This window comes from Danio rerio, chromosome 20 (assembly GCF_049306965.1).
Source record: "Danio rerio strain Tuebingen ecotype United States chromosome 20, GRCz12tu, whole genome shotgun sequence".
In the NCBI taxonomy this organism is placed as follows: Eukaryota; Metazoa; Chordata; class Actinopteri; order Cypriniformes; family Danionidae; genus Danio; species Danio rerio.
This window is the reverse complement of record NC_133195.1, coordinates 47,953,893-47,977,500: the sequence shown is the minus strand read 5'-3', so window position 1 is coordinate 47,977,500 and position 23,608 is coordinate 47,953,893. Positions and strand designations below refer to the sequence as shown.

At 36.3% G+C, this 23,608-nt stretch overlaps 1 protein-coding gene across 3 annotated transcripts in view; it reads right to left on the bottom strand.

The window, feature by feature from the left end:
- atad2b (ATPase family AAA domain containing 2B) overlaps positions 1 to 23,608 on the bottom strand; it is a 203,464-nt gene that overhangs the window by 120,379 nt on the left and 59,477 nt on the right. For 2 of the 3 annotated variants that reach the window (NM_001365966.1, NM_001365967.1), the window contains exon 20: positions 7,338 to 7,473. In NM_001365966.1, coding sequence (NP_001352895.1) covers positions 7,338 to 7,473 — 136 coding nt within the window. Of the gene's footprint in view, positions 1 to 1,032; positions 1,468 to 7,309; positions 7,474 to 23,608 lie in introns of those variants that run through there. The other variant, XM_073932111.1, reaches the window with a different exon arrangement.

Here is a 23,608-nt window from a genome sequence, read left to right as displayed (position 1 = left end):
CTGACACTGTTACAATTGATTATAATCTTCTATCTTAAGCTACTATGACACAATCTACATTGTAAAAGCGCTTTACAAATAAAGATGATTAGAATTGAATATTACATACAAAAATATAAAAATAAGAAGTACATTGATTTCATGGTGACTTTAAACTTTTGCTTACACAGTCACAAACATTAAAAACACAAGCAAATGATAACCTTTCACTCCTTTATGCTTATACTCAGCAGCTATTCCTGAACTATGCCTCCTATTCTACTCTGCAAAAAGCGATTAGTTACTTCAAAAAAAGTCAGTAAACCCATTGATTTAACTTTTATAATTATGTAGTTTAGCTTGTTTACGTAATAATTATTAGGCAATGAGTTCAATCACTATTTTATTTTTAAAGTCAACTACTTGCTTTTTCCACTATAATCTACTATGACCCAAACTCTTCATTGAACATCTTTTTATGTGACTACTGCAGATAAACACATTGCGATATCGATGCTGAAACAATATATTGCACAGACATAAAAGATCCTAATAAACAATCGAACAAAATCGTGCCTTTTTTTGAAGCTTAGGTTACATGTTTTTGCTGCATGATCGTTGGTAATACTTCCTCTTTTTTTCCACCGCAGATGCTATGCTGCCAACAGAAAGCAGCGTATGTGTTTTATTCAGAAATACCCATGTTCAGCCCACAGGAGGACCCCTGCTCTGCATCAGTGGGTCATGATGCTTGCATTTTCACTTGAAAACCGTTCCCTGCTATAATGGCTCCAGCTGTGAGGGAGCCGATGAGCATAGTAATCAACCACAAGGAGAAGATATCCATTGGAGAACATCACGAACACCCAGGATGCCCAATTTAAGCAGTAGCAATTGTGAAGGAGCAGCGACAGCAGCAGCAGCGCTGAAGGTAATTTGTAATGAGAGAACGCTTAATTCAATGACAGCGGTAGTGGTTATCACCATCCAAAAATGAATATACTCGCAGTCATGTTGTTCAAAACTTGTATGATTTTCTTATTTTCTTTTTTTCATACTTTATAAACCTGTTTTTAAACACATTGTATCTGTTTTTAATCATTTTTATGTTCTTGTTTCTTTTTTTTTGTTTATGTAAAGCACTTTGAATTACCGTTGTGTATGAAGTGGGCTATATAAATAAACTTGCCTTGCCTTCTTTTGAGCATAATATAAGAGGATTTGAAAATATATAATGCAGTGTTGTTGTAGTATTATTTATATAATGCTTTAATGTTAAAATTCGAGTATTGAGATTTTTTATTTTAACATTTGTTTAAATTTTTAACAATCTACCTAAAATGTGCAGTATTGTTAATCATACTGTAACGTAGGCCAGCTAGCGAAGCCATGTAGGTAAACCTCACTCCTCTGACCTCTAAAGGTGCTCTAGCAACAGACGCTAGGGGCCATGGTCTTTAGCCTTCTTGTTAAAGCTGATTTATACTTCTGCGTCAAGTGCACGCGCACATCCATCGGTTCCCATCTCTGAATGAGAGAGTTTGAGCTACTTGTACATTAAGGTAGCGTTCAGAAAACATTAAACACCAGCGAAAAAACTTGACACAAAGAAACGTAAAAAACCTACTGCCAGCTTGCGTTTTGAAAGTGTTATTGCAGAGCAACACAAACAGCGCGGAGCACATATAAAAACCATGACTACATGCAAGGCAGGCGCCGTGGGTCACGTCGATCACTTGACGCAGAAGTATAAATCAGCCTTTAGAGTAACCGACTCCCATACAAAGAATTGCCACATGTACATTGTTACATGTGGGGAGGGCAGGGGGGGTCGTCCAAGATGGGTGTGAGGTTTAGAGGGTAGAATGTAATGAGGCCACCTAGCAAAGTGCTATGCAGGTAAACCTCACTCCTCTGCCCTACATTAGGACCGGTGGGTTACAATATTTTATCCTCCTTACACTGGCTGCCTGTTAAGTTTTGTATTGAATTTAAAATATTACTTCTCACCTATAAAGCTCTAAATAATCTAGCTCCTGTTTATCTAACCAACCTTCTGTCTCGCTATAATCCAACTCGCTCTTTAAGATCTCAAAACTCAGGGCTTCTGGTAGTATCTAGAATAGCAAAATCAAGTAAAGAAGGTCGACCCTTCTCCTTTATGGCTCCTACACTCTGGAATAGCCTTCCTGATAACGTCCATGGCTCAGACACACTCTCCCAGTTCAAAACTAGATTAAAGACCTATCTGTTTAGTAAAGCATACACTCAATGCATCACTTAGCGGGTTCCACACAGGCTTCTGCATCTTGCTTATATACACTATGAACAGCAGCTACGCAAATTATTCTCTCTATCCTCTTTTTCCACCTGGGGATACTCATCCCGAGGTCTTCAGATTATGCGGAGTCACTGATTGGATCCAAGACCAGCGACGAGATGATCCCAAGGTTTCCATATCCGGGACCAGGGGTCCGTTCTTCGTACCTCGCTTAAATGATCTAAGATTATTTGGCAGATCCTGGATCTTTTAATCTTGATAACTGATCTCCCGCTAATTTGGTTCTTCAAACAAGTTTGCGAATCAGATTAGAATGTCTGGATAAACTGATCTGAGATCGCTGCTTGTGTTGTGAATGACAGATCTATCGATCCTCGAAATCATGATCAGCAATGCAGCGATTGGCTGACGGCACAGCAGCGTAATGACATCATCTAAATTAATATTCAATTATCCATGTGAGCAAAATTACATCAAATTAGCAGTAAACGGATTGTTAAATATGACACGAAATAACTTTCCACATTTGTTGTGAGCTGCAGGCTTTCTACTTTCATGTGTCAAGAGTATCATGTATTTTAATGCAAAACAATCTATTTAGTTCTACATTTAGAAAATATTTTTTTATTCGGTGTAAAGAATAACTGGTTGTTTACAAAAGCATTTTCATATTGGTAAAGGCGTCTGCAACTTTTGTGAAGCATCAAAACACTGGCATATTAACTATCAAAACATGTTTATGACTGCATAAATGTATTATTGCTTTAAAAAAAAGTCACATATAGTGCATTTCTATTATACACAATTTGTACTAAAGCGATCTAAAAAGTTCATATAAATAAGTTTTCTCTTTGCACCACCAGGTGACAGTCTTTGTACTTTCATTTCGAGGGTGCAGATTGCATAAGTTTTATTAATATGTATAACTTTATTTATTTTATTATTAACTATAACTTTATATATATATATATATATATATATATATATATATATATATATATATATATATATATAGTTAAAAAATATGTACCATTTTCCCAAGTGTATATAACTACTACTGTAAGAAAATATCAGAATTCGGAACATACTTTCTGTATTATCTTTGCTTGAACTGAGCCGATCTAATCCTGTTTATATGAATTGAACCTGCTCCCGATCAGGTTTGACCTAGCAGAACTGTTGCTATGACAACAACTCTCGGATCAGCTTTGAAGAACGAAACGATCCTGGATCGTGTCAAATCATCAATATCCAAATCCAGCTAACTGAGTAATCCACGTACGAAGAACGGGCCCCAGGCCATATCCTGAGCTGCTGCTGCGCTGATGGTCTTGGAGGAGTGGAGAACATGAGTCTGATTCCAGGGACAGACGAGTCTTCGCTAAGGCCAGCTTCCAGCCTCCACCGCGATGACTGAAGCTCTGCACAAGACTTTTGGCCAGCGGAGAAATTAAAATGGTCGTGCCCAACTGAGTCTGGTTCTCTCAAGGTTTTTTTTTCTTCACTCTCCTATCTGGTGAAGTTTTTTTTCCCTCTCTGCTGTCGCCACTGGCTTGCATGGTTCAGGATTGGTAGAGCTACAAATCGATGAATTTGCTCTTCAGTGTTTGAACTCTCAGTAATGATTTTAAATCACACTGAACTGAGCTAAACTAAACTGAACTGAACTTAAACAATAAAAACTGAACTACACTGTTCCAGTTAATATGACCATTTATGTGAAGCTGCTTTGACACAATCTACATTGTAAGCGCTATACAAATAAAGCTGAATTAAATTGAATATCATGCAGGCTGATTTATTTGAGTTTTAGTTATTTTAGTACTGTAGCACTTGAGTTTTATTTCAGTTAAATGAAAAATATTTTTAATAGTCACCAAAGAACACTGAAACAGTGAGTGACTGCATTTAAATTATGATTTGAATCCTATTGTTATTTTAGTTTTTTATTATTAACATATTGCTTTGACTTTGTTGACATTGTTATATATTTATTTTAATATTTTTTATTTATTTTTTTAAGGTTGAATAGCAAATATTTATATACAGTGGGGGAAATAAGTATTCAACGCGTCCACTCTGGTTTCATCTTCATCATCTGCTGATGTAGATGTTGCACTGAAGCAGCTAATATTACGAAGGGCAGAGGGTTGCTGAAGAACTACTGAGCGATTTTAGCTGCTGTCTGGGCTTTCACTGCCTATCAACACATCCCTTTCTTCATGACTTTTTTCCTGTGTCATTTCATTTTATTATGTATAACTTCATTTGTAAACTAATTAGACTTGTTTTCTTTTTATATCTGCATTTCTTTGGTTGTTATCAACATCTAGGGAAAATTCCAAGCCAACAGCACCTTCATTAATATGTTTTATGAGAAAAATGGTGACGTGTTGAATACTTATTTTCCCCACTGTATGTTCTACAATGTGTCTTTGAAGCAAACAAGAAAACTATTTAAAAAATCTTTTTTCAAAAGATATATTGAGATAAATACACAGAGAAAATATAAAATACCGAAAAACAATCTAAAAAACTGAGAAATGTCAAATTGCTGCTGCTCTCGAAGCTGTTGTATTACAAAAAGCAACTGCATGTGTATCAACTATGAGTATTATTTAACTGAAATCTAAAAATGCTTGCTGAATTTAGTGTAAAACAAACTAAAACTGCATGGCAGACTTTAAAAAGGATTCCCTGACTTTCATTCTTCAAACTATCTTATTTTGTGTTTCACAGTTGACAATAGTCAAGTTAACAGTTTTAGATTTTTTTTTTTTTTTTTTTTACTTTTGGGATAAACCATCCCTTTAACACAACTGATCCAAACAGGAAGTCAGGGGCAATGTGGGGAAGGTGAAAGTCACAATGGTAATGAATGAAATCAGGATCCAGTCAGACCTCATCATCTGACATCCCTACAGACTGAAGGTAGAGACATAAGGCACTTTAACATACGCCTTTAGCATGCTAATGACCTCATTATTGGTCAAGCACAAAGTGTGTGCAGCCCCACCAGTTTCTGCAGACATTCTACATCTTCTTCTTCAGGCTGAGTGTATGATAGACCCTAGAACTGTCTGCAGAAAACTTGTTAAATTTGGCTTCTACCTTCTTATCGTCTCTCATAGACTCACAGCAGAAGGGGGCTTTAAAAGTCTGCATGAACCAGAAGTTTCAACCATTTTTGTTTAGTATTGCGATGCAGTTTCGAAAGAATCAAAATAATAAATGAGAAAACAGTGGCTTGTTTTTTGAACTGCGAGCTGATTGGATGTTGTAAAGTAGGCATTTCATTCAGAAAGCTCTGGAAAAGTGTTTAGGGGGAGGGTTCTAACAACCTAAAAGACTCTTTCTCCTCCTCAAACTTTCAGTTTGTTCTCAAAGCTGACAGTTAGAGGGACGTGGTTAGGCATGTGAGCCACACCCCAAAACCTCAGACAGACTTGTAATTTTAGATTACAACGGTAAACTTTTATTTTCTTAATGGCATGCAGCGATGAATTGTTCACAACAAAACTAGCAATGTGAGCTAACAAAATCAATATGGTAAGTTTTGATTTCATGTGTGCTTTAAAGATTAAGGATCACTGTATGAAAGTAACCAAACAAATTTTATTGTGTTCAGAATCATGTACGTACCTGTAATATTATTTGGCAAAATATATTTTTATTTTACAAAGAAATGTGTAGCATTTGATGTATTAAAGCAGTGCACTCGATTTATAAACTGCCTCAATTCATTTTTTTATGAAAGAAATTGTATAGTGAGATATAAATTACACTGGTATGAAAGACAGAGAATGTCTACATAAAATGATCAGTGTGTAAAACAGTTGGACATATTTTAAAAAACACATACTATTAACAATTTATCTTTTAACTAATCACAATAAGCCCTAATTATCACTAGTAAACATACTGTATGATGTCTGGTGTTGTGATGATGGTTTTATTTCCAGGTAGACCTCTTTACAAGAATTCATTGTACCTCTTCCAGAAATACTGTAGAACACAAGCTATCGGTTTGGTTCTCCTGAAGTGACTGAAAACTTCTGAAGTGTTTTCAGATTTGTGCGCCTAATTCAGACAATTTGTTAATTTTCAGAATTAGAAACAGCTTTGTTTCCAGGTAAGTTTACACCATACCTGCTAACACTGCTGATTTTCCTGCGAGTCTCCTGTATTTCAGACCAATCTCCCGCCACACTCCCATTTCCTCTTTTCTCCTAGAAAACGCCTGTAATTGCACCCCAACCCCCTCGGTCATCATCTTTTTTGTAGTCTGTAACACCCCTCGGTCATCAACTTTAGCATAGTATCTGATCGCCGTCACCACCCGAAACTCAGTCCATGGTACAGTTACTAACACCACAAACACCCCCACTGGGCTGTTTTCATCTGAACTTACCACACACCTATTCAAACAATGTGTTTCAATGAGAGCAGTCTAATCAGCAGAAATAGCCTATTACTTCTTAAGTATGCTGTTTTCTGATGTAAAAATCGTGTGGATAACATCAGTCAACCTAAGAAAAGAGTCATTCTTTCACTCAATCCATTTCCTTCGGCTTAGTCCCATATTTCTCAGGGGTCGCCACAGCAGAATGAACCGCCAATTATTCAAGCATATATTTTACGCAGCGGATGTCCTTCGAGCCACAAACCAGTACAGGAAAACACCCATACCCTCTCACATTCACACACTACGGCCAATTTAGTTCATCCAATTCACTTATAGCGCATGTAGTGCATGTGACATTCGGACTGTGAGGGAAACCTGAGCACCCCAAGGAAACCCCCACAAACACAGGGAGAACATGCAAACTCCACACAGAAATGCCAACTGACCCAGCCGGGACTTGAGCCAGCGACCTTCTTGCTGTGAGGTGACAGTGCTAACCACAGAGCCACCGTGCAACCCACAGAGAAGAGTTTAAAAAAAAAAAAAAAAAAAAAAAAAAAAAAAAAAAAAGATAGTTCATGCCCACTTTAAATAACACTTCAAAAAACTGTTCTTCCTCCAGTCAGGACCAGATAAATCTATACCTCTGCATTAATCACAGTAAACACTTACCTGATTTTCTCCTGCGGGGTGGCGCTTTGGCTGCCTGCACCAAAATGAGGTCTGAAAAGAATTTCCTGCGAGCTTCTTCTCCTGGCATGCTTAAACAAAACACCTCTCCATACGAACGGCTGAAGATGCATTTTAGCTGAAAAAACAATACAAAATAAAGATAAACAATTAGTAAAAAAAAAAACTGTACTGCTGATTTACTCACTCTCAGGCCATCAAAGATTTTCTTCTTATTCTTCGAAGAACATTAAAGACTTGGTGATTCATAAAACACAACCACCAGCTTTCTGAGAGTAAAACTAAAACACAGAAACAGAAATACACATGGCTTTTAATGTTGTATCAGTGTCTTAGAAAGCGAAATAATCAGTCTGTGCCTAAAAATGAACATTAAATACAACAACCCACATCATCAGTCATGCAGGAATCCTGTAGATTTAATAATTGACCCTTTTGAATCAGTAATTTTTGGAGAACTGAACTGAAGGTTCTCAATGCAACTGACTTGCATTTTGCGAATCACTAAAGACTGTGTAATTAAAAAGAATTATTTAAAAATTGGAAGAAATATCTCAACTACAGTTTAGTTATGAAAAAAGACAAATTTCTTTCTATGATTAAAAAGATCTCAGCTTTAAAATTAAAGTGAATTTAGCACACAAAAAAAAAACTCCTAAATGTGTATGAAGCTAAAGTAAACATTTTATATTTTATATTTTTATTTACATATTTTATTAGTTTAGATCATTATTTTTTAACGTTTATGTAAACATCTCACAATATTTTAGCAAAATAGTGTCTCATCTCTCTCTCTCTCTCTCTGATGACATTTAATGAGGGTGGGGCAGCCTGTCAATCAAATAAGATCCACCAATAGCTACCCACAATACAAAAATAAACTGATGGTTCACATGAAAATGAAAATCACCTCATCATAAGCTCTACCTCGTGTGATTTAAAACCTTTATGAGTGTCTTTCTTTTTGTTAACCACTAAATATGATATCTTGAAGAGCACTTGCTGATGGCACCCATTGACTTCTATAGTAGGGTAAAAACATTATTAAAGTCAACAGCAACCATTTTTCAAAGTTTATGTAAACATCTCATAATCTTTTAGCAAAAAAACATCTCATCCCTCTCTCTGATGAAATTTAATGGCATGAGGGTGGGGCAACCTGTCAAATGAGATCCACCAAACCACAATTCAAAAATAAATTGATGGTTCACCTAAAAATGAAAATGACCTCATTTACTCTCCTTCGTGTGATTTTAAACCTTCATGAGTTTTTTTCCTTCTGTTGATCACAAAACATAATATTTTAAAGTACGCTAGTTGATGGCACCTATAGATTTCCATAGTACGGTAAAAAAAATACTATGAAAGTCAAAAGCAACCATTTTTCGTAACATCTTCTTTTGTGTTCAACAGAAGAAAGAAACTCAAGTGAAAGGTGATTCAATGAGGACAACACTTTTATTTTTGGGTGAGCCGCCCCTTTAAATACCTTTAAATCCGCAAATTGACATTTAGATGCTTCACAAATTGCTATAAATTTACTTTTGTGCCTGTAGCAATTCGGTTACATAATAAATGTAGTTGATTATTATTATTAATTTAATTATTACTTTTGTTTATGTTTCTGTTCTTGACCAGGGTTTCTACAGGTTTCACTGACTTTTAATACCTTTTTAGGACAATTATGAATAATAGACTTATACAGGTCTACATGCTAAGGATTATTAATGGACCGTTATTAATGGACAGGTTGGTCTAGATTTTTACTTGCCTCATTAACAAATATTGAATTAGCTATTTCTTAGTCATATTTTACATAATGTGTCAAACAAGCAAACAACCCCAGTTGTATTCATACTCATTTTTTTCAACATTACTTATCAGCTCTTTAAAAACTATAATAAACCAAATGTATCCACATGCAACAGTCTATCCAGGTCAGTGTCCTCCACTTATATGGTCTACATGGAGAACTTAAGAACTAATTTTATTGTAAGAAAGATAATTAAACCGCATTGGTTTTAAAGATTAAATTAGCTATTATAATATTAGCTATAAAGAATGCTCTGTTAAATGTTACTGTATACTGAAATGGATTGCTGTTGATTGAATGGGTTTTTGCTTGAGTAGCTTTACATGGACATAGTAAAATTAATTCGGTTTAAAAACAATTTAAGACCAACAATACAATAATTCAGTGAATTTAAGACTTTTAAAGGTCTAAAAATGTGTTTTTAAAATGTAAGACTTTTTATGACCCCGCAGACACCCTGTTGATATTAAGTGTTGGTATTTATTTCCTCAAGTTTGCTGTTTTTGTACATCTGAAGCACCATACCATGTCAAAATGAATTGCCCCAAGAAGAGTAAAAAGTTTTAAATTAAAAACAAAAAAAATAGACAAAAACAAGTCACAGCCACTTTTTTGTTGCACAATAGCATCTCTAAACGGTCAACACATCCAACCTTAAGGGTGGACTGGCTACAGCAGCAGAAGACCACACCGGGTGCCACTCGGACCATTTCAGACTGGTTTCTTGAACATTACAATGAATTCACTGTACTCAAATGGCCTCCACAGTCACCAGAGCTCAATCCAATAGAGCACATTAGGGATGAGGTGGAACGGGATATTCGCATCATGGATGTGCAGCCGACAAATCTGCAGTAATTGTGTGATGCTGTCATGTCAATATGGACCAAAACCTCAGAGGACTATTTAAAGTACCTTGTTGAATCTATGCCATGAAGGATTAAGGCAGTTCTGAAGGCAAAAGCGGGTCCAACCAGATACTAAACAGGTGTACCAAATAAAGTAGCCAGTGAATGTATATGTGAAGCAATAAGAAAAAGTATCGCAACTTCTATTTCATGCGGTCTTCAAACCATTGCCTCATAAATTCACCAAATACACAAACTGTGCGAACATCTGCCGCCAAACACCACGGAGAGCATCATACCCATACTGCTCTTCAAACACTGCCAACCAGCAGGGATCAGATCTCAGAGACTCCAGCAAAAATCACCACACATCTTCTCCAAAAGAGGGGCAGACAACATACAAGCTCATTTAAAGCTGGAGTTGAACCCTGTCGGTTTGCTTTTCCCACAGCATTTGTTGTTCAATTGCATTGCATTGTTTTTTTTTTTTAGCCCGAAAGCACAGTGCATGACGGACTCAGATTCTCAAAAATATTCCTCCCGGCGTGAAGCGCTGTTCTGCTCAGCTTGAGCATCGAAAAAAAAGTTTTGCTGGTAAACATACAGTATTTATAGGGTGAAATATAAAGCATAAAAAAAAGACAAACTGATATGATATGTGAACATATGTGATGAAAATAAAGTGGAAGCTAAAATAAATTAAATTATTTGGACATTTTTGTCGGCCTTCCCACAAAATTCCATGAATAGGGAAGAAAATATTAATATGAATTATTCATATTATCTTTGTTATTAATAATAATTATAATAATAATGGTTAAAGTTTTAATTTTAACCCTCAAGCCTTAAAAATGTGTATACTAAAATATGTTTGGATCTAAAGAATCACTATTTCTTTAATATTTAGTCAACTAAAAAAGTCATATCGGATCAACCAAAACGAAATGAGACAATATATAAAATAATTAAACGTAGCTATATTTTTTACTATAATATTATTAGTGTTTATCATTACTACATTACGAAAACTACGATGCTATTAAATTCATTTGATCTTCGATTAAATGTAAAACAACATATTTTCACAAATATTTATTACAATTACTATGTATTTAATGTTTAATGAATTTTTAAATATGTATACACCTTTAGTATATAAAACTCTGATCAAAAACAAATCTTTTCAAATAATTTAATATGTTATTAAAATAACTTCCAGGGCTGATAAATTACAATTAAATTGAGAGTAGACACTGGAAGGACAGGATATGTGATGGGATGTACTGCATCGTTTCCGCTACATTCATTCTTTCATGGCGGGGTGCCACGCCAAAATTGATTCTGCCATGGCAACATTTAAGCTTGTCATCCGAAACATTAATTCGTGTTTTTTTTTTATAGCGGGTGATAATCGCACCAAAACGTATTAAAAGGTAAGTGAATTATAACAGGGCAAACTTTTCTTTAACCATAGTAGTGCTGTGCATCATTTGTTTAACCTTTTAAGGTGACGTGCTGACTGACAGGTGCGTAATCCTTGAGGCCAGCAAACAAGACGTATAGCTGTTTCACTTTAATTCAGGTCGCATTAAAACCTCTCTCTATGTCAATTGGAGACATTCATAAATATTCCTAGCAGATCTTATAAATGTTGGAGACATACTCGTTACATAAATGCACTAAATCGCACTTCAGCAGTGTTTATTTGAGAGCGCACAAGAAGATCTGCGATTGAGCAGCGTGTATTTGAAGACACGCTTCATATTAATGTGAAATTTAAAGATGCATCACATATTAATAATTGCAATATTTTATGTTTTGTGATATGAGTGCAGTATTACAAGATAGTCTGAATAGCACTATTTGATGTTTTTTTGGGGTGTCTAATGTTACATTCACACCAGACATGGATAAATCATGAAGCGTGAGTGATTTACGTTAAAGGCTGGTTTATACTTCTGCGTTGAATGATCAACACGACCCACGGCGCCTGCCTTGCACGTTGTCGTGCATTTATACTTCTGCATGCTGTTTGTGTAGATCTGCAATAACACTTCCAAAACGCTAGCTGGCAGTGAGGTTTCTATGTTTCTCTGTGTCGAGTTTCTTTACTGGTGTTTTGTTTTTTCTGAAAGCTACCTTAATACACAGTACAAGTAGCTAAGGGCGTACTCGCACTATGTACAGTTGCCTTGAACAGGGCCGAAGCACGCTTGACAACCATCTCGTCTACCCCGATGGCCTGCACTCACACTGCATTTGGCCTTAACACGCTTACATCATCGATAATGCGCTGTTCAGTAAGAAGCACTCTTGCTCAGCACAGTGGCCATTTCTTTATTTATATCTCTGTAGTGGTTTGATATGCAGTGACACTCAAATATTATACGAATACACGAAGGCTATGCGACCGCACAAAGGCTGTGCTAAAGAAAACACATATGCTTGATTTAGAAGTATAAATAAGCATTTAGTCAATGCAAAGACTCAAACAGACATCCTGCGGCACTATTCGCATGAATGAAATAATGCGAATTGAGCGTTTTGCCCGTTTCACACCCTTAATGAATGAAACGCTCAAGTTGAAAAATCTGAAATTTAACGGACATTCACACCATGTAAACCAATCAGGAGCTTGCTCTCGCGTGGACATGATTATGATGTAGCACCTGTAGTGTGTGTCCTTAGGGGAAACCGTCCAAGTTTATTTTCAGGAGGAGTTGATGAGCTCACAGAACTGGGTGTACTTCTAGTGCACTCAGACACGGCACCAAACACATCTACTCTGTTTTTCAGCCTTCCAGCACAAAAGGCACAGCTACTATCTCAATAAAATCCATGTTAGCCATTTAATAACGAAACTACAGCCAATGGGCAGACAGAAGCACCGCCCATGATGAGAATTTCACGTCTTGTGAAGTGAATTTGATGTGCGAATTAAGTAAATTTGCATAAATTAATTGCATAAGTGAAGCAAGTAAACTCAAAATATTCACGCGCCTATTTACACGTGAATATCGTGAATTATTCTCACATAACATGTCTGGTGAGAACACAGTAAAACAGTATTCAGGTGCAAAAATGAAAATCACAATGCGAAAAATGCTTGGCTTACTTTGCTTTGTCTCGTTTCTAGTCCAACAATCTAAAATATTCTTAGATTAAGTAACAATATTGTTTTGCAACTTCAGAAGAAATAAGACAAAATTAGGTGTTATTCTTTAAAACAAGCAAAAAGTGGCGTATTTGAAGTAATCTTGATTGTGTGTTGAAATGTAGATATTTGGACTAAAAATAAGACAAAAGCTCTTAGCCATAGTATAAATTGTATAAATTCTGTATAAATGCAGTAATTAAATGCAATTCTGGTCAACTATAATTCAGACTCAACATTGCATATCTTGCGATGCGTCTATTATGGATGCACTCGTTGCGATATTCACGCAGAAATTACATATTGTGCAGCCCTAGTGAGAGTCTTTGTTCATCTGTAGCCAAAATGCATTGGGAACGTTACACAGCCAATCATTTTCTCTATTTATAGAAGCAGTTAAGAGATCAGCATTCGTCACCGTTTAGCTCCAGATCCGACTTAACACTGATCCGGCAACAAGTCCTACTTGACAAAATCATGTCTAACGTCAGTCGTCCAATTAGAAGAGCAGGATAACAAAAGGCTTTAATGAAGAGCGATTTGAGGAAATGTAATGAAAGGATGGAGAAGGAATGTGATGATGTACGCATCTTTCCTGACAGCCACAGACTCGTGCGTGAGAAGAAAACCTGAAAATAATGGCTGGCGTCTGGCGCACATGGTCACAGGTGTCATTGAAAAGAGTGTTTTAATGAGCGCTTCCATATTGCTATATTCAACTCTAATTTCACATGCTAAAGTTTGCTGCGCCGGTCCAATTATTGCAGTCTGGGAGCTTCTGTTTTTACTGAATCAGCAATTTAAACTTCACTGCAAGTTCAAGCAAGTTTCTCTGAAGGTGGAAGCAATCAGGACAAATTAATCCAGGTAAAGGCTAAAGACTTTTAAACATCCGAAAGCACTCGCAAACCTAGCCATTTAAAAAAAAGTCCCCTGGGCTCCCCAAACATTGCAACAAGGCAGCGGCTCCAGGAGAGGATTTCTCCATAATGAGGATCCGCAGAGCACTTTAAGTTCAATTTCCAATCATAAGCGGGTGTTGAAGATCCAGACAATCTCTCATCGAATGCATTATTTTGCGTCTGTCTGCTCTTTGTTTCCACTCATGTTGCTTTCAGGCTTCTTTGGCCCAACTCTCAGAAGAGATGAAGGGAAACAGAGCAAGTAGCCTACAAAAAGAGCCAGGTAGTGATTTTATGATTTGTCTCTGAGCTGATGGAACCCTTGGAGACTAATGCAGATTCTGAGAGGCAGGGAGCTGAGAGACTAAATGGGCCTTTCAACTCGCCAGAGAACAAGACATCTAGAGGAAATGTGGAAAAAAACAAGTTTCTTTTCTCTTCCTGTCCTTCTCAGATTGATGCGCGTTTCATCTTTACTTCAAATGAACAACAACAAGATAGGAAACTTTATGGACGAATAAAGAAAATACTTGGGATTTGCAAACTGGTGTGATATTTAAATTTGAAGTCAATGTGAAAGGATGTGTGCAAAGTAATTTGCTTTCGTAACACAATATTTTTGAGCACAAAAATTAGGTATACAAGTAAATCAAGGAGGGGTTGTTTAAAACCATTTAAAACCAACCAAACTAATAAATAATTAAAATAAATAACTAATTTTTTTATTTTTTTTTCGGTTTGCTGCCGAGTGTGACATGGCTGGGATAAGAAACAGCACCTCCAAGTCTGAGGCCATGAACGTGAGATTGACAGTTGGATTGGTGTAGCGGCAGCAGTAATGTGGTCACTGTAACGGTCCATTGGGGTAAAGAAGGAGCTGAGCCGAAATGCAAAGCTCTCGATTTACCGGACAATCAATGTTCCTACTCTCACCTATGGCCATGAGCTTTGGGTCTTGACTCATGACTGAAAAAACAAGATCTCAGGCACTCAGGCCGAAATTAGTGTCCTTCGCTGGGGTGGCAAGGCGCACCCGTAAATAAAGGGTGAGGAGCTCAGTGTAGAGCCACTACTCCTTCACATCGAGAGAAGTCAGCTGAGGTGGTTCAGGCATCTGTTTTGGATGCCTCCTGGACGCTAACCTAGGGAGGTGTTTTAGGCATGTACCACCAGGAGGAGGCTTCAGGGAAGACCCAGGATACGCTGGAGGGACTATGTCTCTTGGCTGGCCTGGGAACACAACGGGATCTCCCCCGGAGGAGCTGGTGGAAGTGTTTGGGGAGTGGGAAGTCTAGGGTTCTCTCCTGAAAATTCGAGGGATTTACATGTCAATGCAAGGACGCGAATAGACATGCGGCACATTTTGCATGAATGAAGCGGCACGAGTTGAACATTTTGTGTGTTTGACGTACTTAACACGCGTATCGCTCGAGCTGGAAGATCTGAACTTCAGTGGACATTCGCGCCGCGTTAGCCAATCATGAGCTTGGTCTTGTAGAGGAGTGATTATGATGTAGCGCATGACATTAGTGTCCAAAGGGGAAATCCACTTGCCGACACGAAACAACAGTTCATCAAACTGGGTTTGGCTCAGTCAGAAGCACCGCTGAAAGCTTCCATCATCCAGGTATAGTTTCTGGAAGAGTTAATGAACTCACAGAGCTTGGTGCTCTTTTGAAAGGATCTAGTAGACTCGAAAAGGCGCCGAACAAATCTACACTGTTTTTTTAACCTTCATAAAAGCACATAAACACAGCTACTTTCAACAAAATCCACGTTAGCTAATTAATAAAAAAGCTAGTCACTGGGCAGACAGAAACCCCACCCATGATACAAATCCACGTTTATTGTGAAGTGAAATTGATGCAAATTAAGCAAATTTGACGCACAATTAAAAACAAGAAAACCCAAAATGTTCATGCATCTATTTACGCACAAACATCATGATTTATTCACACAGTCCGCGTCTGGTGTGAACACAGCATAAAAATTCCACATAGCAGACATACATAAATAATTCCATTTAAAACTGAATTAGCAAAATAATACAGAATGATACATATTTGACAAATTTTGACTGAAATGTTTGCCTAATCAAATGATGACGTAGATTAGTGTCTTTGAATATTAAACCACAAAAAAGCATTAAAAAAAAAAGTTTTCAGTGTCTGATATCACACAATATACTACAAACTGCATAAACACCTTATATTCGTTACTTTGATAAACAGTTTTCATTTAGTATGGTCAAAAAATTACATTAATGGCGTTTTATTGAGGTTTTTCAAAAAAGGCAAAGGGAATGGAATTCAAAGGCCAGTATATTAGTAACTCATGGTTTCAAACATCTGGCATTTCACACAATGCGTGACCTACTTTTTTCTTTATTTTAGTTTGAAACTCCCTATAGAGAAGTGATCTGATAGAGATAATCTGCAAAATCACAGAACATAATTAATGAACCATCACCTGCCAAATTGGCTAGCGTGCTGATTTATGTTACCCACCACAGTCAATTTTGTGAGTGGCAAAATTTTATCTCCAATTAAAAAAAAAATTATTGTACATCCTTATCCTACCTAATATCTACACCCAACCTTACTAAGCATTAGTACATAGTAAATTGGTAGTTTATCAAGCCAAAGTTAATGGTTTATTTATAGCGAGAATTGTAGCTTAAAATAAAGTAATCAAAATAATAATACACAGTCATATTGATTTGTAATATTAACCATAAAACTTTTGTTTGATCATCATTAAAATGTTAAAAAATATTGAACTCCAGGAAGACTTGTAATAAAGAAGAACATTTTATGGAATAAAATAAATGCCAATGCGTTTCGGCTAACAACCCTTCCTCAGGCCACAAAAAATAAATAAATAAAAATCACACAAACATTTCAAAAAGCATTAAATATACATCTCCATCTTTGAACATATAATTACAGATTAAAACACCTCATTAACTTCCATTCATTCTCTTGTGAATGTGGCAGACCGGAAACGCAAGGTCGTGTGACATGTTTCAAGCTTGGTGAACTCTGACCTACAAAAATCGCATCAACAGATTGCGTGAAACCAACAGAAGATCAAAGCATGACCTCTCTACAAAAGTGTCAAATATGGAGCAATCACTCGCTTTTGCAATTTCTAATCATCTTGTTTAGTACCGCCCCTTTTCACAGTGACATGACAGAATTTCGCATGCTCAAAATCTAGTGTGACCACAGCTTTATTTAGTCACCCAAATCAATCAACAGCTACACAAGAGGTATGTACACATGTATGGAGGTTGATTGTTCCAGACCTTCCCTTACCAGTTTAAAGGTACAGTATGTAGGTCTGTCACTCAGTGATTCAACTAGGTATTGCACTACTAGTTCAAAACACTTGTTTATTCGGCCCCTCCTCTGACGACTCCATGCAAGCGCAGGTTGCCAGATTGATGACACTATCAGCAGTGTGAGAACCTTCCTGACAGACTGAATGAAGGAAATGTGCTACTTTCCACAAAGGCAACCTGAGGTGCTAAAATATAATTGGCTGAACTGCGGTTGGGTGAGGTAAAGGGACTAAAACATTGACAGACGGTCCTGCATGTAACACATAGATAAACAAGATGTTTTCTTGTGTTTTTTAAGAATGCGTGCTTCTTAAATATTTACAAACGTATTTTAGAATTGTTATGCTTTAGAAGAGTCAAAAACTTACATCAACTCTCAAACAAATGGACAGATATATATATATATAAAATCATATAGATATGCGATAATAACTTTAAAACTTCTGTTTAATCCATGCTGAACCCACTAAAAAAACAAAATGACACAAACAGCTAAAATCGACACCAGGCTGCTCGATACAGTTAGTAAACTAACAAGTGTATGCTGAGGTGTAACCTCACACTGCTGGATCCGACTGCTGGCATCCCTCCTGCACACACTAGCATGAGCCAAAACCCTTCCCTCAGCCGGGCACAAGGGCACGTACCTCCATTCCTGTGCTCCATGCCACCCACCGCTGCAGATGCTGCTTACAGATGCAAATCTGTCCCCACATCACTCACTTTAAGAAATGTAAGGGAACCAGAGATTTGTACTGCTTATTTTGTTCCCATTTCTTCAGAATTTATCGCAGGCCTCACCCCTGACGCGCAGTGCCGCAGAGAGGACAGCTGTCTCAGTGAATGTGCCAGAAGCCCAGGGCCAGCGCAAACTGTTTCCTAGCTTCTACTTTGCATATTTGGGCTTCTCTTAATGCAGAAATGCTTTAGGCTAATGGACCTTTTTAAAACTCAAGTCAAAGTGCGGTCAATTTCTTTCCACTTAAGACCTATTTGAGGTGTATAGGGGAAATTTACTGGAAAGCTACTGTATGGTGATGTGTATGTGAGTGTTTTAAGTAGGACAACCATGAGCTTCCATTATATAACAAATGAGAAAAAGGTACACAGTTAAAGTCTAAATTCAAGTCGGTTAGTGTTGTGGCAGATCACCTACTGCACCTTTAATTTTGAATAAGTAATATGCACTTTATTTAGACAACATTAAAAATGATTATATCACCAATTTTTTTTTTTTCCTCAAATATATTATAAAATTTTAAACAGTTGTATCTTGGTCAAATATTGTTCCAACCCTTCATTGGAACGCTTATTCAGTTTTTGGATGATGTAGAAATTATTACTTGTTTTGTGGACCAGGGACATACTTCACATCACTTCTAAATCCGATTAATTAATTCACAGTAAATGCTGCATCACATGAACTTCATGAACTCCATGAGCAACGATATAGAGATGCTTGGTAAGCTGCACTGGGGAAAACAACACGCACCAAATGTCTTCCCAAACTTGTAATGACAAGTGCTTATAGACCAGCTGTTCCCAACAAAACAAGAGCTTTAATGGCTCCTTGGTTTCCTGCCAAAAAGAAAAACTCTTTAACATCTGAATCATTTATTATTACTATTATTATTTTTTTTAATAATAATAATAATAATAATAATAATAATAATAATAATAATAATAATAGCTCACATGAAAATGTACATTCGCTGTTAATTGTTAATTAACTCTAAGGCCAACTCTCAGGAAACCTTTTCCTTTAACAGAAGATAAAGAAGAAGATCTGAAACTGTGGTCCTGGGTGAATAATAAAATACAGTCAATAAAAGGCTAAATATGATTCTGATGCAGATTTGTGCCAACTCATTCAGCACTGGTGTTCCTCCAACAGTGATGGAAAGGAGGAAATGGTTCTGAAAATTAATGAGCTGATGTAAAGTACTTGCATTAACCAGCCACTTAAAGAAAGGCACAAAAAAAAGTTTGAGGTTTATATAAAAAGGTGAGCTAATGAAACTAGTTTACTCCCTTTATATCAACTTGAGGAGTAAAATATTGCTGTTTAATATTGCTATTGGGTGCTTTAATAGTACAATTCTGTGTGATTATAAAGGTGGCCAGGATTTCGCAACAAAATTAGTCCAATGCAAACATTTGCATGTTAGTCAATAATATCACTGAGTTTTATGTAAAAACTGAATAAAAAGATATTTACACACATTTAGTAAATAAGTAAATAAACTCAATGATGGGCTAAAAAAAATCTGTGCATTTCTGTGTGACCAGTTTGAGCGACAACTTCCTGCCCTCCCTTGTAAATCTAAAACTTAAGTGACAATAACTGCAATACATCGAAAGACCTCTGAGGCTGGCTCCAAAACAGAGCAAATTTTTATTGACTCCTATGTTAAAATGCAAAAATTTAATAAACTTTACAGCATAAAAAAATTGTTTGAAGCCTGCTACCAAAAACAATTTTGGTTCATAAAGCTAATATTATTCTTTGTGACAACTGTGAAAGGGTGATTTTTTTTTTAAACGCATCCGTTTTATTTATATTAAGCCTTAATATTCTGAATAATTAAAGGTGTAGTCACTGCTACCGCCCACTTGTTGCTTTATTTGCGCTCTTCAGAAACCCACAGGTGACGTCACGGACACTATGTCCATATATATATTTTTTTACAGTCTTTGGTTTAGAGTGCATCTGGGCTTAGTATGAGTATGTATTTTGCATTCCCTGATATGCTTTCTTTTTAATTCTCACAGTAATGTTTACCATTTTGGTGTATATATCTAATATTACACTTTGTGACAATTGTGAAGGGGGTGAATTTTTTTACAACTCGACAAGTGACATCACGAACACTATATCCATTATTCTATTTTATTTTTTTACAGTCTATGGTCCAGATTCCGTCTGGGTCTAGTATTAGTGTTAATTTTGCATTCTCTGGCATGCTTTTTAAATTTCTATCAATAATGGTTACTACTTTGGTGTATACACCAGGCGACAAAAGTCTTGTCATTGATCCCAGTTGTAAGACCAACAAATAACAACTTGACTTCTAGTTGATCATTTGGAAAAGTGGCAGAAGGTAGATTTTCCCCATAAATCATCTGTTGAACTGCATCCCAATCATCAGAAATACTGCAGAAGACCTGCTGGAACCCTCATGGACACAAGATTCTTACTGAAATCAGTCAGGTTTGGTAAAAGAAAAATCATGGTTTAGGGTTACATTCAGTATGGGGGCGTGCAAAAGATCTGCAGAGTGGATGGCAACATCAACAGCCTGAGGTTTCAAGACATTTGTGCTGCCCATTAAATTACAAACCAAAGGAGAAGGCAAACTCTTAAGCAGGATAGCGCTCCTCATACTTTAGCCATCAAAGTTCCTGAAAGCAAAAAAGGTCAAGGTGCTCAAGGATTGGCCAGCCCAGTCACCAAATATGAACATTGTAGAGCATGTCTGGCGTTAGGGTTAGGGTTAAGATGAATCCAAAGTATCTTGAACTCTGGAAGTCCTGCAAGAACGCTTCTTTGCCATTCCAGATGACTTTATTAATCAGTTATTTGAGTCATTGCAGAGATGTATGGTTGCAGTCTCATGGGAGTCATACACAATATTAATTCATTTTCCACTGCAGCATGACTTTATATTCTATACTGTACATTATTAGTGTATTTCTGTTAAGTGACAAGACTTATGTCCAAGTAGTCAGACCTTTCTGTCCTAATAAATAATTAAAAATCAAAAGATGATAATTTTTTATTGTGGTAAAATAAGCGTAATAAGCGACTTCTATGATCAATTAGAAGTCAAGTTATTATTTTTTTTCCTAAACCTTGGATAGGTCTCAAGACTTTTGTCAGGTAGTGGATGGCTATTATTACCCTTCGTGACAACTGTAAGAGGATTATTTTGTATCCATTTTTTAAATCATCCATTTAATTTATATTAAGCCTTAAAAATCTGCATAATGGTGAAATGGTGGCACAATGGGTAGTTTCCCAATGCCATATAGTATATGTATCCAACATATCATATTCATTCCACTGTGGCGACCCTGATTAATAAAGGGACTAAGCTGAAAAGAAAATGAACGATTGAATAAATAAATTAATGAATGAAATCTGCATAATTAAGGGCGTGGCCATTGCAGTGGCCCACTTATAGCTCTTCAAAAACCTATGGGTGACGTCACAGACATTATGTCCATATTTTTTCTATAATGAAGATACTATCTAAGCATAATATGAGAATAGTTTTGCAGTACCTTATACGCTTTTTTAAAAAAATCTCACAGTAATGGCTATTAATAGCAATAATACTATTGACTTGCAATACACGAATCACCAAGAACCACAGTTTCAGAAAAAAAAAGAAAAGAAAAAAAAAAACTTGCCAACATCTTGGATGACCTCAGTGCAAGTAAGTTAACAGTAAATTTTTAACGTGTGGTGAACCATCCCTTCAAGCACCTGCACTTTAACCCCCTAGGGACGCTTTAAAAAGTTTGCTCGAGTCACTTTTTTTTTTTTTTGCACAGGAAAGTGCATTTCCATCTTCTACTAAAGCATGACTACCGCAACTTCACACGGCTACCCGCTGACATCAGTGAAGGCCAAACACTTCCTGATCCTTCAGAATTCGGCGCACAAACTCAGCATCTGTGAATCTCAGAGGTCCGAGTTTCAAGTGTTCATGAGTGGGAGAGGCCACGATGGTTTATTCTGAAGGAGAATCTGACCGCGGGAGCTCTTGTGCTGTTACTGTGAAGCTCCAGTATTGATTGCGGCTTTAGCACAGGACCCCCTGCCCGGATGAAGAGACAACTCTCACACCAAGGTAAGGGTGGTACGATTCAGAGAGACGATGCTACGATTGCACTGAAGGGGCTTTGGGATCCGTTTCAAAGCGAGAACAAGCTTTTGTGGATTCAAACAGTCGATTTTTAAGAATTTGCCCACTTCACCACTCAAAGCCATTTCAGATCTTTTGCGGTTGTCAAAATTGGAGGCTGAAGTCAACATGAAACGACATCCGCAATCCATTTCACTTCAATCCTACAACCCATTTTAGAGCGAAAACAGCATATATTAGAAGGAGATTTGATTGTATCCATCAGGAACAGATTAGATCAGGAAAAGGTGGTTTTCTGGAGCAAAATTGAGGCAGTGCATTATCGTGGTGGAACAGTGCCCTCCTGAGACGTCACAGGATACACTGAAGCTTTTTTGAACAGCGGGTGTAAGAGTGTTGCTTAACATGAATTGATAGAACAAGTTAAGACTAAAAGAAAACCAAGCATAAAACTAAAAGCAGGAATGTCAACAACAGCTGTTGGCAACAACAAAAAACACTTGTCTTTTGAGAATGAAAAGTTGAAGAAATTATTTTGTAACTATACTGTGAAATAATAATAAATATTATTATTATTATTATTATTATCATCAACATTGTTCTTATTATGACTAGTATTATTATTTTTATGAATATTAATTTGACCATAGTATCATTTCTTTTGTTTTTTAAATGTTATAAAAATATAATAATAATAATAATAATAATAATAATAATAATAATAATATTAAAATCAATAATTTCAAATGCTTGCAAGAATTTAGGCATTCCAACAGCAACTCATCACAAAAAAATAAAATTTAGTTTTTGTATTTACTAAAGATTAAATTTAATGAAATAATTACAAATATTTTTAGACTACATTTCTTTAATTATTAATTTTAGTGAACATAACATCTATAATAATAATAATTATTATTATTATTATTAGAATTATTATTAATAATAATAATATTATTATCATATAATTTCACATGTTTACATGAAATTACGCATTCCAACAGTAATACATCACAAAAAAATGATGTAGTTTTTGTATTTACTAAAGATTAAATTTAATGTGCCTAAACACACCTCCATTCTAGAGCTGCACACCCATGAGTTCACAAAGTGGAGCAAAGGGATTTGTCATTTAAACAACGTGACACAAAACAGGAAAATTAGGGTTGCGCTGGTCTGAAAATAGCAACAAATTGCAACAAGCACGTCTTGCACCTTATCGCGCTGGGTGTATGACAGGGCCTGTAATTTCTATTACTAATATTACTAATTTTCTTTGTTACCTTTGGTCTTTGGTTGCAAATTTAATTTGATTACACCAT